Source organism: Odocoileus virginianus, chromosome 20 (assembly GCF_023699985.2).
Source record: "Odocoileus virginianus isolate 20LAN1187 ecotype Illinois chromosome 20, Ovbor_1.2, whole genome shotgun sequence".
Lineage (NCBI taxonomy): Eukaryota > Metazoa > Chordata > Mammalia > Artiodactyla > Cervidae > Odocoileus > Odocoileus virginianus.
The window spans coordinates 26,111,210-26,127,955 of record NC_069693.1 but is presented as its reverse complement, the minus strand read 5'-3'; the positions used below and the strand labels follow the sequence as shown (position 1 = coordinate 26,127,955).

At 57.4% G+C, this 16,746-nt stretch overlaps 1 protein-coding gene across 3 annotated transcripts; it reads right to left on the bottom strand.

The window, feature by feature from the left end:
• Nucleotides 1-4: 4 nt before the first annotated feature.
• FHOD1 (formin homology 2 domain containing 1) lies at nucleotides 5-16,678 on the bottom strand. 3 transcript variants are annotated; one of them, XM_020884892.2, is made up of 24 exons: nucleotides 16,408-16,678; nucleotides 8,271-8,377; nucleotides 7,813-7,877; nucleotides 7,461-7,528; nucleotides 7,278-7,383; nucleotides 7,110-7,204; nucleotides 6,725-6,836; nucleotides 6,545-6,639; nucleotides 6,125-6,268; nucleotides 5,854-5,987; nucleotides 5,557-5,772; nucleotides 5,401-5,424; nucleotides 4,951-5,004; nucleotides 4,001-4,116; nucleotides 3,303-3,913; nucleotides 2,835-2,990; nucleotides 2,434-2,616; nucleotides 2,230-2,349; nucleotides 1,985-2,146; nucleotides 1,184-1,374; nucleotides 902-1,094; nucleotides 661-823; nucleotides 386-586; nucleotides 5-313 (listed from the first exon to the last, which is right to left on the bottom strand). In XM_020884892.2, the coding sequence occupies exons 1-24, from the start codon at nucleotides 16,606-16,608 to the stop codon at nucleotides 231-233; spliced, it is 3,600 nt and encodes a 1,199-aa protein (XP_020740551.2). In that variant the 5' UTR covers nucleotides 16,609-16,678; the 3' UTR covers nucleotides 5-230. The 3 variants fall into 3 exon arrangements, with proteins under 3 accessions (XP_020740551.2, XP_070307268.1, XP_020740552.2); XM_070451167.1 differs by lacking the exon at nucleotides 1,985-2,146; XM_020884893.2 differs by lacking the exons at nucleotides 4,951-5,004; nucleotides 5,401-5,424.
• Between the last annotated feature and the right edge of the window lie 68 nt (nucleotides 16,679-16,746).

The following is a 16,746-nucleotide window of genomic DNA, read 5'->3' as shown; positions in this document are numbered from 1 at the left end:
GCTCTTGACTGGCTAGGAAAACTTTATTATGCTCCAGCATCCAGGGAGCTCACACATGCACACGCACACCCACACAGGCATACACAGCTAATACTGCTCACGGCACTGGCCACGGGCACAGAGTGGCCCTTGAGTTGAGAAGAGGCCCAGAATTCTGCTCTGGTGCCTCCTCACTATAGTCTCCTGCACTGCAGGCTGGGGCCCAGATAGGTGTCCTGGAGGCAGCACCTTCACACTTCCAGGCCAGGACCCTTGCTCAGTCCAAGTGCCTGTACCAGGTCCTCTCCAAGCCCGCTCTTCAGTGTCCGCCTCACTGCAAGACAGAGCAGGGTTGGTGGGGCTTGATGGGGTTAAGGTGGGCAGTGGGCATGTGGGGAATACTCACAAGACTTGCGGTTGCCACGGGAACGCTTGCGTTCCCTAGCAGCTAAGGCACGGGGGCTGCTCTTGGTCACTGACTGCACCAGCAGGTCCATGATCTCATCTGAAGTGTCACTGGGTAAACTGGAGCCTGGAGATTCTTCTGGGGGTACAGTGGATGGCCCCACTGCTGTAGGCATGACTGGGGAGCTGCTCTGGACCATGCCTGTGAGAGCCAGGTAAAAAGGTCAGACCAGAGTGGCCCCAGAGCCCACTGCCCCCAGCAGCCACTGGTCCCACCTCTGCTGCGACGGCCATGTGTGGCAACCTCAGGCTTGCTGGCCAGCAGACTCTTCATGGTGGCGTGACTATCAGCATCACCTTCTTCCGGCCCACTGCTCACAGCCACAGGGACAGATGGCTTGCTGGGGGTTTCCCCAGCCACACCCGAGAACTTCTCTGTCTGGAGAGGGGAAAGGGGGTGAATGGGGAGTAGAAGAAAACCACAGGGGTGGCAGTCAAGACCGGAAGGCACACCCACCTCGGTGATCATACGTCCCCGGGTCTTGTTGCGCTCACGGTACGTGGCCCGCTTCTGCTGCTGTTGCAGCACCCGGTCCCGGCAGGTCCGATACTCCAGTGCGAACTCCCGCAGCGTGTGGCAGAACTGCATGATGCGAACCTCACGGGCTGCCTCCGCCGTGTACCCCAGGTACAGCAGGAAGGCATGGAATCTAGGTGTAGAATGGAGAGGAGGGCTGAGTCCTGTTTGGGGTCTGAGGGATGGTGGTGGCGGTCCCCCCTCTGTCTGCAGTGCCCCCACCTGTTGCAGACACGACGGTGCACGACCCTCAGCATGGCAACACGGCGGGTACAGTGAGCCAGGAAGTGGGTGAGGCGGGCACGCAGGGCTGGAGCCAGCTCGTGCTTGGCCAGGCTCCGCAGGCTGTCTTCAGCTGCCCGGCTCCGGCGCTCCAGCTGCCCCAGGTTCTCAGTCAGCTGCTCAAAGTCCACCTGGAAAAGCAGGGGGTAACATGCAGTCCCCCCACAGAAAGACACTGCCTGAGGTTGCCTCTGTGCTGGGATGGTCAGCCTGGGCCCTGAGCAAACAGCAGATCCAACCCCCACCCTCCAAAAGCTCACAGTCTCGTGCAAGATTCCAGCAAGTCCATGTGATACAGTAGGGAACAGAGGTTTCTTGGGATAGTGAAAGTGTTAGCTGCTCAGTCATGTCTAACTCTTTTTGACCCCGTGGACTGTAGCCCACCAGCCTCCTCTGCCCATGGAATTCTCCAGGTAAGAATACTGGAGTGGGTTGCTATTCCTTCCTCCAGGGGATCTTCCCAACCCAGGGATCAAACCTGGGTTTCCTGCATTTCAGGCAAATTCTTTACCATCTGAGCCACCAGGGAAGCCCCTTCTTGGGATAAGTGGCAGCTAAACAGACCCCAAACTGAGTAGGTGTAGCCAGGCCAAAAGAAGAGTGTTTCTGGCAGAAGACAGAGCCCACACAAGCCTGGAGCCTGAGCAAGCCCTGGCCCGGCAGCCCACTCAGAGAGAGGGAGAGAAGTGGTGCTCCCTCATGCCATGACCAGCCTTAGTCAAGCCTCTGTCAGGTGCTGACCTTGGCACAGCGGGTCAGGGCAGGAATTTCTGAGTAGAGGTCAGAGGAATCAGGTCGGGTCTGGAGCACCAGGGAGCAGAGATGGTGCAGCAGTGACTGTCGGCGCACCGTGTCCTTCACTTCTGACACCTTCTCCAGGTAGCTCAGCTCAAAGCCGCTGCTCTGAAAGGATCCCGTCTGAACCTGGGCCTGGGCCTGGCTGGCTCCAGAGTCCCAGTCCCCACCATCATAGGCTCTCAACTCACCTGGGAGCCATTGAGGAAGTTGCCCACAGCCAGCAGGGTGGCCAGGATGCAGCGGAAGGTGGCATTTTGCACCAGTTGTTCCATGCCCACTTTCAGGTCGAACAGTGGCTCTGCAATTTCCTGGTAGGGGAGATGAGGGATTCAGACTACACGGTCATCATGCTCACTTGTCCCACTGCCTGTCCCGTCCCATGACCCAGGTACCCGCTCCATGCTGTCATAATCCAGTTTGAAGGCCCAGAGTTGTAGGCGGGCCGCCAGGCCCCCGATGGAGGCGAGAGTCACCAGGAAATTCTCGGCTGGGCCCAAGGGTATGTCGGGATTGGCCAGCTGGGCCTCCTCGATCTTCTGCCGCTCCTCCTCCGTGGGCATCATGGTCAGTAGCTTCTGAGAATGCACCCACCGCCCCACAGAGGCCACTCAGTGCTGGCCTGAGGCCTTGGGTACTGACCTTGACTCCTCCCTAGGTCATCTGGGGCAGTCCCACAGTCTGAGGACTGCTCTGCAGAAATGCCAAGCCCATGCCCACCACTGGAGGGACAGGAAGTGGCCATCAACCAAAGGAGAGGGCCCAGCTCCCCACACCCCTCACTGTGTATCCCTACCTCGATGCCATCCTTGCTTACGGCAAACTCATCAAAGTTGAGGAGGGCAGCCTTGATCACGTGCACAGGCGGCAGTGTGGTTAGGCCAATGTTGATGGCATTGCTGCGCTTGGGGTCCAGCACTGTGGTCATTGTACGGCGGCCCTCACCAGCTTTCTTTGACATCGGGGGAAAGGCAGTATAAGATTGGGAAAGAGTCTAACTGGGGCAACAACCTAAGAGGTCACACCAAGGCCCCACTCTCAGTGCCCCAAATGGTGCAATTACCCCATAGCCAGGGCTCTGGGATGTGCAAGGCCTTGGGATGGGCTTAGATGCTAGTTAGGGATGGGCTAAACCCTCATTGAAGGACCTCAGACAAGTTCCTCCTCCTTTCTTTGCCTCAGTTTCCCCAGCAGTTCAGACCCTTGAGCTCTGGCTACCTTCTCTCCCTCCCTGGGGTTACCCTGCAGATGAGGGTGTGCTTACCTTGGAAGGCAAAATGTCCTTGGCTCGGGACTCAAACAGGTGTTCTAGCCGGGCTGTATCCACTGAGACAGGCTCTAGTGAGGCCCACAGGGTGGGGCTGGGCCCAAAGCGACTGCCAGAGCCTCCACGGACTCCAGCCAACTTTAGCTCCCGCCAGAAGAGTTTTACTGTCTTCCTCTTGGTGGGGAGGGCAGGGCCATCAGGTGCCGAGTGGGGAAGAGGGGCAGCAGGGGGTGGGGGTGGGGCTGGTGGGAAGGGGCTTTTGAGGGGTGGTGGAGGTGGAGGCGGAGGAGGTGGGAGGCTTCCATAGAGCAGGGGTGGTGGGGGCGGTGGGGGTGGGATCCCTTTCTCCACCTCCACAGACTCCATGTTCAGCATGTCCTGGTCTTCATCCTCCCCCAGATCTGAGAAGTCCAGGTCCCCAATGCAGAGCCTGGGTACACGGGCAGGGAGCTCCCACACAGGCTCAGCCTTGGGGCTTGGTGGGGCCAATGGCTCCTTGGGCTCTGGCTCAAGGCTCTGCTGGGCACGCAGCAGGATTCGGGGGGCAGCACTCTGGGGTGTCCTGGGTGCAGGGGTGGGTTCCTGAGAGGGCCGTGATTCCTGGGTGTCTAGACAAAGGGAAGCAGCTGTCAGTGTCATGTCTTCTCTAGAGCAATAGGGCAACGTGGGTGGATACTGCCTACCCACCTACTCACCTGGGCGCCCGTCGATATCATCGGGCATGGCTCCGGCCAATGTTTCTGCCCGGCCCTGCGCCAGCGCAGCCTGCTTTTCTGTTTCTGCTGCTGCTACATTCTCCAGGAACCGGGCTCTGGGGGGAGGAACTTGTCAGTGAGCGTGTCTGACATACCCCAGCCCAGGGTGGTGCGCATGCCTTGCTGGGCCCCTGGCCACTGCCCCTAGTTGCAAGCACACAGACACACAGGGAACAGTCCATGCGCTGAGCAGACCGGGACCTGCCCAAGGGCAGTCCCCATTCAGTCTTCCACATTTGGGGAGGTCACTAACAACCCAGTACTCCTAGGTCAACAAATGGGAAAAGTCCTAAGTGACATCTAACTTGCAATCTTGCTGTTGTTCATGCTCACTGTTCTGATTCTAGACAAGGACCCTTAGAGCAGGGGGAGGGGCTAGCTGTCCCAATGGCCACACCAGGCTGTCCCTCCCTTGGCAGGTCTGGCAGCTTCCAAGAGCCCTGACTGATGCCCAGAAGAGGGGTCCGGTAAATGACAGGTGCTCAGTTTACGTTGACATAATGAAGGTGATCCCATCTCTTTTGGCCCTGCTGGCACTCAGTCTCTGTCCTTCCCTTAGACAGAGGTTGCTCCTCCACCTCCACACCATGTAGCACTCTAGGTCCCTCCCAGCACTAATCCTGGACTGAGGATCCAGAATCGGCTCCAGGTTGGGAATTCACATCCTCATCACTGATCAAAGCTGTTAAGGTGCCATGGTTAAAGCACAGGGACCTCTATGACCCCAGTGAACTGTCTTCCAGTGCTTAGTCCTTGGGTATCTGAGGAGGTATAAGTCTGAGACAGCCCCCCAGCTCTGGCTGCATCAGGCACATGGAACCCCCGCTGGGGGAAGCAATGCTGAAGCCCTGAGCACATGGCAGGCCTGGCAGGCTGGCCTCTGTACTTACTCCAGCCTGGCCTCCCCAGTAGGGACCTGGGGGACAGGTGGGCTCTCAGGGGCCCTGGGTGGGGGGGGGGGGTGGATGAGAGGAAGAAATGGTAATTGTGGTGCCTGCTCCACCCCACAGCACCCAGTTGCTCACACCCACACACAGCTGGGCAGTGATATCAGGGGTCCCTTCCCAGTCACAAAGGGAATAGGAGGGAGTTAGGGAGGCATGATGCGAGGAAACTGGAAATGCAGAGGAGAGACGGACATGACGCAGGACAGGGTGCCGTAAAAGACAAAGACAGCGAAACGAGAGAGCCACAGACAGTTACAGAGAAACTGAGACAGAAGGGGGCAGAGAGACAGATGACATTGACCATACAGGTGGAATGCCAGAAAGAGATGAAGAAAAGCCTCAGGAGGACGAGGTCCAGTCAGAGCCGAACCCCACCCCCCAGCAGTCACTTACCAAACGGGAGCAGTTTGGTGAAGTCTGGAAAGAAAGAGAAAGCACGCGTTTGGCAGAGAAGTTTGGGCAGAGGAGGCGGAGGGCCCGTGGAGGGGCGCAGAGAGGAGGGACAGTTGGAGAGAAGACTCCCGTGACCGCCTGTATCTCCCTGCTTACTTGTAGACGCTCCTCTCACAGGAGCTGTCGGATGAGGGCGCCACGGAGATGGTAGGAAAGAGGCTCAAGGTGCTGTGGAGGCCAGAGGCAGGGCCCACGGGGCTGGAGGCGGGCCTTGGAGGTGGGGCGGGGCCTACGGGGCTGGAGGTGGGGCTGGTCGGCAGGACCGGGCTGGCGGCGGCGGTGGAGACGGCCGGAGAGGCGGGGCCTGTGGAGCTGGAGGTGTGGCCTGTCAGGAGGCAGGGCTACTCCTGGCTGATCCAACCCTCCCCAGGGGCCGAGGTAGCTTGTTCTTACCCAGGCTCCGGGGAGCGCACTTCTAGAGATCGGCGGCTCCTTTTGCCCTCCTCTGAGGAAGGTTTTCGGCGGGTGGTGCGCCGCCCACCTGTGACGGCTTCTTCGAGGTCTCCATCCTCCAACCGCAGGGCGTTCTAGCGGAGTTGGGCCCAGAAGGGAGTGGCTGAGGCCCAAGTCGATGGGGTGGGGCCCTGGCTAACGGCGCCTCCTCTCTTCCCTCCCCTTCAGTCTCTCCTTCCCCTCCTCTCCAGCCCTTGATGGCCCAGCCCACCTCGTAGAGTACTAGCTGGGCTCGCAGGTCGACGTCCGTGCCCGCCGTGCCCAAGTGGCGCTGGACCAGCGCTTCCATGCCCTGCTGCTCCAGTGCATCCGTCACGTCGTAGAAGGAGTCCTGGTCCGGGAGGGCGGCAAGAGTCTGGAGGGTGGGGATGGGAGGGCAAGGCTGAAGCTGATGCAGATCAGAGGACAAGAGACTGAGCGGCCCAGGATGGCCCTGGGTTCCCCCCTTGCTCTGCCATCCCACCTTGTTTTTTTTTTTTTTTAAACAATATTTGTTTTTATTTATTTCTTTGTGTAGGGTCTTAGTTGCATGTGGGATCTACTTCCCTGACCAGGGATTGAACCCCGGGGCCCCTGCATTAGGAGCATGGAGCCTTAGCCACTGGACCACCAGGGAAGTCCCCCATCCCACCTTGTTGATGAGGGTGACAGTGTACACCAGCAGCTCTGGGTCAGCGCCGTTCTTCTCCTCCAGGATGGACACCAAATTGGCCCATGGAGGAGCACCTGCACCCAGAAAGGGGAAAGGTCACGTGGGAACAAGGAGGAGAGAGGGTTCCCAGCAGTGGAGAAGGGAGGGACAGTCTCTGACCCGTGGTGCTGGCCACAGAGTTGACTGCACGGATGAACAGCGGTGCGTTGCTCTCAGAGTATTCCACGAACACCAGTAGCAGTTTCAGGGCTGTCTTCACCACCAAGCGGGACTAGGGGGAGGGGTCACCACGTGTGAGTGGGGCTGGGGCCAGACCTGTGCTGGCTCCTGGTGGGGAGGGGAAAGGGCTCGGGGTGGGGGGGGGGCTGGACCCAGAGAGGACAGTCTAATCAGAAAGAGCCATCTCTAGGACCAGGTGTTGAACTGCCTTTGAGGCTTAGAGGGGCCACAGACACACTCCATTCCAGCCCACTGTGCTGAGGAAACTAAGGGCCAGAGAGAGACAGTGGGAAAAGGGTGCGTGGCTGGGTGGAAGGCCACTTACCAGGCTGGCACACAGTGTGTACAGCCACTGCACGGTCTCAGTGTGGGCCACCACCCCCAGCATCCCATCCACAAACAGCATCAGCTGGCCTAGGGCTGGGGACACAGGCACAAGAGGTCAGTAAGGGGTCACTGAAGGCGGGAATCATGGGAGAGGGGTGGGGCTGACCTCGGAGGATGTAGCTCTGGTAGTTGTGGTCAGCAGCAGCGCCCACACGGATCAGGCAACTCAGCCCCTCAGAGTGCACGAATTCAGGCACCAGGTCCTTGTCCTCCTGGGGGCACCAAGGAGGAGTTTAGGGGGGTGTGGATCAGTTTGGATGCCCACCTCCGACCCACCTCTGAGCCTCACCTGGAAGATCTGCTTCAGTGAGAAGAGGGAGCGGCGGAGCTCAGGACCACTGGAGCCATACAACTTTTCTGCAAGGGGTAGGTGGGCATGGAAATCTCAAGGGGACACAGACACTCTCTTCTACTGGGACACAACCACAACTCCCTGACTCTGGGCAACATATATCACAGTCTAGCAGCTGCCCTGGCCCTGGGAGAAGGGGTCAGAACAGGAATGGGAGGGGAAACACATCCTGTCTCTCATCTGTCCTGTTCACTGTCCAGCACAGGCCTGAAAGAAACTGAGCCAACTGGGAAGCGGGGTGTATGAGGGGGTATAATTTCTGGATATGCTGATATCCTCACACACTCACCTAAGATGGCATTGACCCTCACGGAGAGCTGGGTCCGCAGGATCAGAGTAGGCTTCCGCCCTTTGCTGGAATCAAGTAGCCCAGTCAGCAGTTCTCAGCCCTTTCCTTGGGGTCCCTCCATCCATGCCAAGGCAACCAAAGACCTCCCTGCATGCCAACCCTGGCCCAGCTCCTTCCTCGCCAACTGTTCTCCGAGCCCAGGAGTTGTCCAGATAGGAGGGTTTGTGTGAACGCAGGCATCTCAGGAATGTGGGTGAGCCCCCACTCCCATCCCAGGCGGCAGGTAACACTGGCCAGGCCTTGGGATTCCCCTGGCACAGTTCCCCTGGGCAGCAGGAGGTGACCCACAGCCCTGGCTAGAGATCAGGTGTCTTGGCTGCTGACCCATGAGCCAGCCCCTCCAGCATGGCGGCAAGGGTGGGAGTCAGCCTCGCCTTCCTGTCACCATCCGCTCTGACCTGATCTCTTCAAAGAAGCCCTCCAACATCTCCCGCTGCTCTTCCAGGGACAGCTCAGGGTCCAGGTAATATCCAGAAGGAGACACTTGCAGGGCACAGTCCTCGAGCTGGGGGCAAAGGGACCAGCTGTCAGGGCTGGGGAAGAGGTAGCAGGGGTATTCATGGAGAGCCCATGACCTCCTACCTCCCCACCCAGGGTACTGGCAGAGGCCTGCACTGCAGCCATGCATTCCCTGAGCAGTCATTCTCTTGGGGCCTACTCTGTGCAAAACGCATGCAAAGAGCTTTCTTGTGGCTGACATCTACCCAATTTTTCAGGTTTCTGATTAGATAATGCTTTCTTTTGGCTGTGTCCGTGCAGCTTGCAGAACCTTAGTTCCCCGATCAGAGTTTGAACTCGCATTCTCAGCAGTGAAAAATGCAGAGTCCTAACCACTGAACCACCAGGGAATTCTCAGATAATGCCTTTTTGCAAAGCCTTCTTGGACTCCTCTAGCCATTGCTATGCAAATCCCTCCAGCCCTCGTGTGGACCCTCCTCTGAGGCCTTCCACATGGCATCAGCACATCCTAGGCACTAGGATCCCTCCCCACTAACCAGGAGTACTCTGAGTCCAGGCATCATGTCTGTCTTGTCCGTACGACATCTGCAGAGCCTCGCACACACTTGGGGCACAGCTAGTGCTCCCTAAATGGTTGTTGAGCTAATGCACGTGAATGAGGAAGGAGGATGGAGACAAGATAGGAGGAAGTTCCTGCCTTCAAGGAAGTTCACAGCTCTGTGGGGTGATAAGTTGTAGCCACAAGCATTCAAGTCCAAGGAGAAAGTGTTAAGAATGCTGGGAGAAAAAAAAAGAATGCTGGGAGGTTGCAAACCCAGCTCAGGGAGGGATGTGTGTCACCCCAAGTCAAGACAGTGAGAAGAAGGGCTCCCAGTCCCTCCAGGCCTGAGGGTCTTTGCTCTATCCCCAAATGGGCTACAGTCCCCACAGTTCAGTTCAGTTGCTCAGTCGATGCAAAGACTCAGACAGTCCCCACGGTCCTAGCTAAACCTCAGAGGCCTCCAAGAGGCCTATTAAGCACCAGATTTTAGGGTGTAACTCAGTCAGCCTACTGAGGGCTGCCCCGGTGGCTCAGACGATAAAGAATCTGCCTGCTATACAGGAGATCTGGGTTCGATTCCTGGGTCGGGAAGATTCCCTGGAGAAGGAGATAGCAACCCACTACAGTATTCTTGCCTGGAGAATTCCACGGACAGAGGAGCCTGATAGGCTACAGTCTACGGGATGGCGAAGAGTCGGACATGACTGAGGGACTAACACTTTCACTTTCACAGTCAGCCTATAGTGGGTCCCTGGAACCTGCAGTTTAACAAAAAGTACATGCTCCTTCCATGAGTTCACTGTGCATGCCTTCCACCCACCTGAGCCTGACTTCCCACCATCACCACTGGGACCACCACCATCACCAGGCAGGATGCTTGGCCCCTTGAGAAATGCCGGTAGAGAAGCCTAGTGAGGTGACTCCGGAGAGTCTGAGGGCAGCACTGTGCCTCTGCTCGCCACCTCCTCCACAGCACCATGCCAGTGTGCAGGGCTCGGCTAAGTTCTCTTGACTTGAGAGGCCCAGGGAAAGCCCAGCTCTGGAGAGGCAGGGCGTCTTCTGGTCTCCATCTTACTGGGCAAGTCAACCTCAACATGTGTCCTGTTGTTCTGTCAGCCCTGCCCTTCTCTGGACCCAGCCCAAGGCTTCCAGCTGCCCTCGGTCCCATGGGGTTAAGGGAGTCCGGCTCCTGCCCCTGTCCTGCCTCCGCTTAGTATTCCTGCTCAAGCCTGAGAGCCTGACCCGGCTCCTTCCTGGCAGTTGAGCCTGTAAGGCCCTTGGGTGACACCCCCCCTCCCTGGGTTCCTGCGTGGGACATGGGACATAGGACAAACACTCCAGCCTGTTCTGTCCCACTTCCTGCTTGGCTGCCTGCCCTCCCCTGGGCGCCTTGGGCGGGCCTGGCCTCTCTCCCCTCCCTGGGAGCAGAGTCATCCTCTCCAGGCCCTACTGGGAATGGGCCCTGCAATGGAGAGGCAAGGCCCCAGGGCTGAGGTACTTTCTGGGACCAGCTCAGCTGAGGGCAGTCCCACGTTCCTCCTGATCCCTCTTCCCACACAGTGACTCAGCAGCCACCCTACTCCACCCCCAGCCAGGCACAGCCATATCTCCTTCCACTTTGGACTGGAGGACTCCAGGACCCCAAAGCCACAACCCTCCGCTCAGAGATCCCCCAAATCACACACATGTAGAAGAGCTCATTCATTCAAATATTCATGAACCTGGCTGGTTTTAGGTACTCAGGACACAACAGGGAACAAGCTAGTGCCTCTGCCTTCCCTGTCTTCCAACTCTGTTGGGGAGGTAGGCAGGTTTGACTCAGAAAAAGGTCACAAATAAATGTAGAAGCACAGCCGCCTCGGGTGCTGAGAGGAGACTGTGAAGGTAAACACCGGAGGGGTGAGCAGATTATGCCTGGTAGCAGCTCACACACCCAAGTATATGGTAAGGCAGGGTGTATACACACACACATATACACATGCTACTGGCTGTGCACAGGTGAGCATACCCACAGAAAGCTCTCTTCCCCTCCTGCAGGCACACATCCAGGCTCTAATTCTGTGAGCTGAGAATGGCCCTTTCCTTTCAGAAACCCTGGGATGCCCATGTCCCTTTGGGGCAGGGTCCTGAAGACTGAATGCTCCAGCACCCCCTGCCTCCTCAGATGAGCCCCTTTCTCTGTGACGATAGCCATGGCTCTTCCAGCCACTTCGCCTGTCTTAGCCTGCCTAGGCCCCAGTTCTTGGGGGGAGGTCCAGAGCCCCTAGGATGATGCCCCCCCCCCTTCATCTCCCCTGCCTGTCCTGGGGAGATGGAGTCGGGGGGGGGGGGGTCAGGCAAGCTGCAAAGAGCAGAGACTTCCTGCCAGCTGGGAGTTGCTTGTCCCTCACAGCCCTGGCCCCTTCCTGGGGTCACCTTCTGAGCGCCAACCCTCTGGGCCTTGTTTCTTGCACCCTGGGGCTGGGCCAGCCTGGAGGCAGCCCAAACTCTGGTCCCTGCTGACAGTGCTTGGGTCAGCACAGGGTGAGCATAGACCCATATCTCGGACTGCCTCCAGGGCACTTGTCTTCCTCACTTCTCTGATGTTTGCCTTGGGGTGGAGGCTCCCAGCTCCAGCTCACTTTTCTCTACTTATTTGCTTATTCTTATTGAGGTACTGATTTTACAATATTGTATAAGTTTCAGGTGTACAACGTAGTAATCCACAATTTGTAAAGATTATACTTGGGAATTTCCTGGTGGTCCAGTGGTTAGGACTCCAAGCTTTCACTACTGAGGGCCCCAGTTCAACCACTGGTCATCCCATAAGGCGCGTAGTGCAGCCAAAAACAAAAAAAGATTATATTTTATTTAAAGTTATTATAAAATACTAGCTATATTCCCTGTGCTGTACTATATATTCTTGTGCATGCAAGCATGCATGCTCAGTCACTCAGTTATGTCTGACACTTTGCGACCCTATGGACTGTAGCCCGCCAAGCTCCTCAGTCCATGGGATTCTCCAGGCAAGAATACTAGAGTGGGTTGCCATGCCCTCCTCCACGGGATCTTCCTGACTCATGGATCAAACCCAGGTCTCCTGCATTACAGGCAGGTTCTTTACCATCTGAGCCATTAAGGAAGTCTTTATAACTTATTTTACATATAGCAGCTTGTACCTCTAAATCTCCTACCTCTGTCTTGCCCATTTTTCTCTTCATTCCTTGGACTCAGGCTTTTCTGGCAGCCCAAACCAACTTGTCACATGTGGTTTTACATTCAAGGGCAAGCTTAGGGGACCATGGTGTCTACTCCCCAATATTTTTCATAACAGTATATTTGGGTGAGAATGCCAGGGCCAAGTAAGATGGAGAAAAGTGAAAATTACATGCTGAAGGATTCTTGTTTTAGGAAATAATTTAACTATCCATTTCTTCTCCTTTCCTAAGACCTTGTGTTCTGATGTTCTGTGTTTTGATGTTTTCTATTTTAATTTGTTAATATGGTGTATTACATGATTGATTTGTGAAGAATCCTTGCATCCTGGGGAAAAACCCACTTGATTGTGGTGCATAATCCTTTTAATGTGTTGTTGGATTCTATTTGATAGCATTTTGTTGAGGATTTTAGCATCTATGTTCATCAGTGATACTGACATGTAATTTTCTTTCCTCCCTTTTATCTTGGGTCTCCAACTGGACTTTGGCTTCCTGAATGAGATGACAAGAATGGGCCTTGAGGGTGGGAGCCTGCATTTGTTATGCCTTCTCTGTACAACATACTGGGCTGCCTGGTGCCTTGATTCTCCTGATAATCCTTCTACAGGTGAGGAAACCAAGGCTCAGAAACTCTGTGAATTTGCCCCAGGTTGCAGAATCAAGAATGGTACCAGGGCTCCCTGAACTGATCTTGGGTTCATGGACTTTGGAAGTGCTCCAGGGAACCCTGGGGCGGTGGGGGCAGGTGGAGTGAGGGCTGGAGCCTGCGAGGTTGTCAAGGGCTGGAGAATGCCCCTCAGCTTTTTGAACTGTGCAAATACCCCAAACTGGTCCTCCCAGTCCCGGCAAGGGAACACGAATGAACACACACACATCATACCTGCTGGGGTAACAGGGCCTACTTCTGCCAGGACCAAGTTCATGGGGTCCCTTACCAGGCTGCAGCCCAGAATGAACAGCAAATTGGACATGCTGGCCCCAGGGAAAGCTGGGGGGAGACCATGACTCAGGCTCACATCACAATATTCTACAGTCTCCCGAAAAGATCTCCAAAGGGCTCAGTTGATCACCAGAGCACCCCATCTTATTAAGAATCCTCTGGGACCCTGCCACATGGGTCCCTGTCCCAGTAGGTCAGGTTCACACTTTAGCCCCTTTGCCACAGCTGCTCCTGAGGGGTAAACTGAGGCTGGAGTAGGGAGGGGCAAGGTCAGGAAACAAGTACCACACCTGTTCCCCTGCAATGTTTAGCCACAGATGGGGAAACAAAGTTGCTGGGAATGAACAGATTTCTAGGGCCATCTCTGCTGCTAGGAATGGGGGCCCCTTTGGCCTTCGCATCAGGGTCAGAGCAGTACCCAGGTCCCTCTACCTGGAGCCCAGGGGGAAGGAAGTCTGTGCCATCCCAGATGTGGCAGGGCCTTGGGATATCAGGGAAGGGCTCCAGAGGCAGGCCCAGAAAGGCAAAGGGTAGCAAGGAGGGTGGGACTGGGCAGTTTTGGGTAAAGAGGATGAGGCAGGGTCCCCTGGGCTCCAGCACAGAGTGGAGACAGATCCCCTGAGTTCCCCTGGGGACACTACACATGACCCAAGGCACTGCCTGGACACACCCCCACCCTCCTCCTCCCTAGGGCCAGGAGATGAGTCAGAGGCTGTGGCCAGGAGCTTCCTCCTAGACTGGGAGGAAATGAGCAAGGCCTTCTCAGACCTGAAAACTCTGAACATTTAAAAAGGAAGCCCTCAGGGGGAACTGTATAGGCTAGCAACTGCCCAATGGGGTGTGTGGGGTGGAGCCAGAGAGAGAAAGCGGGTTGGGCCTCTGTCCATTCCCAGGGATGTGGCAGGGTCTGCAGGGTTGAAGGGGGTCAGTGCCCAGAGTTGGGGGGATGGGAGCAGAGGTCGCTTGGCTGTGAACTGTTCTCCTACTGGACAACTGTGCAGAGGATGAAGCAGTGAGCCTCTTATTTTTGTTCTACAGCCTGGGATGGGGAGGCCTGGGTTTGGGGGCCACCTCTCCCCTCTAGAGAGCTGTGGAAGCAGGCCTGAGTCATGTCTGTGCCCCTGGGGCACCACTTCCAGGACTAGGGGAGGGACCAATTGTTGACATTTCCTACGAGGAGGAGCCCTGCTCTCTGATGTCCCTGCCCCTACCCTATTCTCAGCCCTTCTTCCTCTGGCCTTCTATTCTGGGGCTGTGGTCACAGTTTATATTTGGGATATGCACATCACAGTGCATCTGACCATTCCTGGCAGAGATGCCAGCCCCAGGGAGTCCTGGCTCCAGGCACAGTGGTAACCCAGTGTCTGGGCCCCCCTATCCTGCCTGTGGGGGATATGGCAGTCCTCAGGGGGTAATCATGAAAGTGGGGAGATCAGAAAGGACTGAGGTGAGGGTTACTTAAAAATTATCCTGGTGCTTTCTTCCCAGGTGGAGCAGTGGTAAAAGAATCCACCTGCCAATGCAGGATACACAAGAGATGAGGGTTTGATCCCTGGGTCAGGAAGATCCCCTAGAGTAGGAAAATGGCAACCTGCTCCAGTATTCTTGCCTAGAAAATGCCATGGACAGAGGAGCCTGGCAGGCTACAATCCAAGGGGTCGCAAAGAGCTGGGCACAACTGAGCACGCGCGCGCGCACACACACACACACACACCCACCCACCCATATTAATCCCAGCTCTCAGCAAAGAGCTGGGCACAACTGAGCGCGCGCGTGCACACACGCGCGCGCGTGCACACACACACACACACCCACCCACCCACCCATATTAATCCCAGCTCTCAGCTAGGGAGCAGAGAACAGAGGGCAGAGCACCTGGTGAGGGGGTGGTGGTGATGGGTCTCTAAATGACAGGGAGAGGTAAGGGGTAATTCTCCAAACCTGCCCCTAATTGGAGAAGGGGTGTTAGGGCTAAGCTGTGTTCTCCAGTGGCGGGGGATGGGAGGAATACTATGTTCCCTGTCGTGCTCCAGGCTTATTTCAGTACTAGGAGTTCCAGGAGTCTGGAGGCAGGAACCTGGCCTCAGTTCAGGTTCCTCTGAACTGAGGAACACCTCTCTCCCCAGCGCCCAATCTGAATGGGAGGTGGCTTCTGGCTGGAGGTGTTTCTTTCAGGTCCACTTCGGTCTGTTCCTTTGAACAGGGCAGAACAAGGAGAGGACAGAGGCAGAACAAAAGTCTGGAGAGGGCAATGCGCTGCTATCTTCGATCCTTGTCCTCGAAGCCTGAGCTCTGCTCAGACACGCGCCACTCCCCAGGCCGAGTCTCAGCGCTTCTCCCGCCCGCGCCCGGAGGCGGGGCAGGCCCGCAGCGCTAGGAATGCAGGCTGGGGGCCTGGCGCCTGGGGCACATTCCAGGGGAGACCCCAGGCCCAGGGGGCAAGTTTGCGCAACTCGGCGCCCAGCTAAGCCTGGGAGCAAGGGAGGACACTTCCACTAACTCTCACTTCACCACCTGGTGCCGACTGGATGACGAGGCACCCCGGGAGGTGGTGGTGTGCCTTCCAGAGTCCTGGCCCGGAAACCAAGTGCGCCGGAAAGGGCCGCCTGCGGGGGGCTGAGCGCGGCGAGCAGGAGGGGAGGTAGGGCGGGCCATCTGCAAAAGGGCCTCTCCCGGCACCATGCACGAGTAGACTCTGGGGTGCAGGCAAACTAGGGCAGGCCGACGGTTTAAAATTAGCCCGGATCTCTCCTTCCCTTCCAGCCCCCGGCCGGCGGCGTCTGCGGAGATGGTGGGGGCGGTGACTTAAAGGGCTTTTCCACCAGTGCAGCCTCCCGCGCTCAGGATGTCCCGGACCAGGCCGCTTCCAGGGAACTCCCCTCACCCCGTGGTCTCACCTCCGCCGGCAATGGGCCTCACCCGCCACGGACAACACTCAATTCGGCAGGACCCAATCCTGCCTCAAGACACCTCCAGTGGCCCGCCCCGGGCCCGCCCCTCCTCGTGATCCCGCCCCCACCTCACCTAAAGCAGGTGAAAGCTGGTCCATCCTCAGATGCGTCTTCTAGGACCGCTACCACCCAAACGCTCAGGCTACCCCCCCATGCACAGCAGGCGGGCAGGGAGCGGACCCCGAGCGCCTCCCCAGGTGGGCCTCATTTCGAAGGGCAGCCTGGGTGCCGCAGAGTACAAGCTTTCATCTCCCTTCTTCAGTTTCCCTCAACTCGAAATGCGTTTCCCACCAGCCGGGCAACGTAGGACCTTGGGTGCCCAGCCCAAATCTTTCCCCGAGGAGCGCACCCGCTTGCTTCAGCCTCTCCTCGAGAGGCTCCCAAAAGTTTTCATGGAGCCGACCCTGAACCATTAGTCGCCCCTAGTCTTTCTCCGGCTCCCCTCACCTTGAGCGGCGCCCCCAGCAGGCGGTGCAGGGCGGGTATCTGCGCGCCTAGGGGCAGCGCCCCGTCCAGGCTGCAGGTGGGTGCCCGGCGCGGCTCCGGGAAGTTGGCACATGCGAAAGGGTCGGTGTCCTCTAGGTACTGCACCCGCACGGTCACCAGTGATACAGGCTCCCCGTCCCCGCGGTCTTCCTCGCCCGCCATGGCTCCGCCACTGGCTCCCTCCGGGCGGGTCCCGGCCGCGCCGCCGCTTCTACTCAACTACTTCTCTGTCTAGGCGGGGCCGGGCGGACGCCGAGGAAGAGGGGCGGGGCCATACGGAGGCGGGGCCGAGGAAGGGGG

Coding starts and splice junctions, on each gene's coding strand:
- FHOD1 (XM_020884892.2), bottom strand. CDS start 16,608: ATGGCGGGCGAGGAAGACCGCGGGGACGGGGAGCCTGTATCACTGGTG. Junction 7,384..7,460: donor CACTGAAGCAGATCTTCCAG/GTGAGGCTCAGA, acceptor TGGTGCCCCCAG/GAGGACAAGGACCTGGTGCC. Junction 6,837..7,109: donor ACACACTGTGTGCCAGCCTG/GTAAGTGGCCTT, acceptor CCCTCCCCCTAG/TCCCGCTTGGTGGTGAAGAC.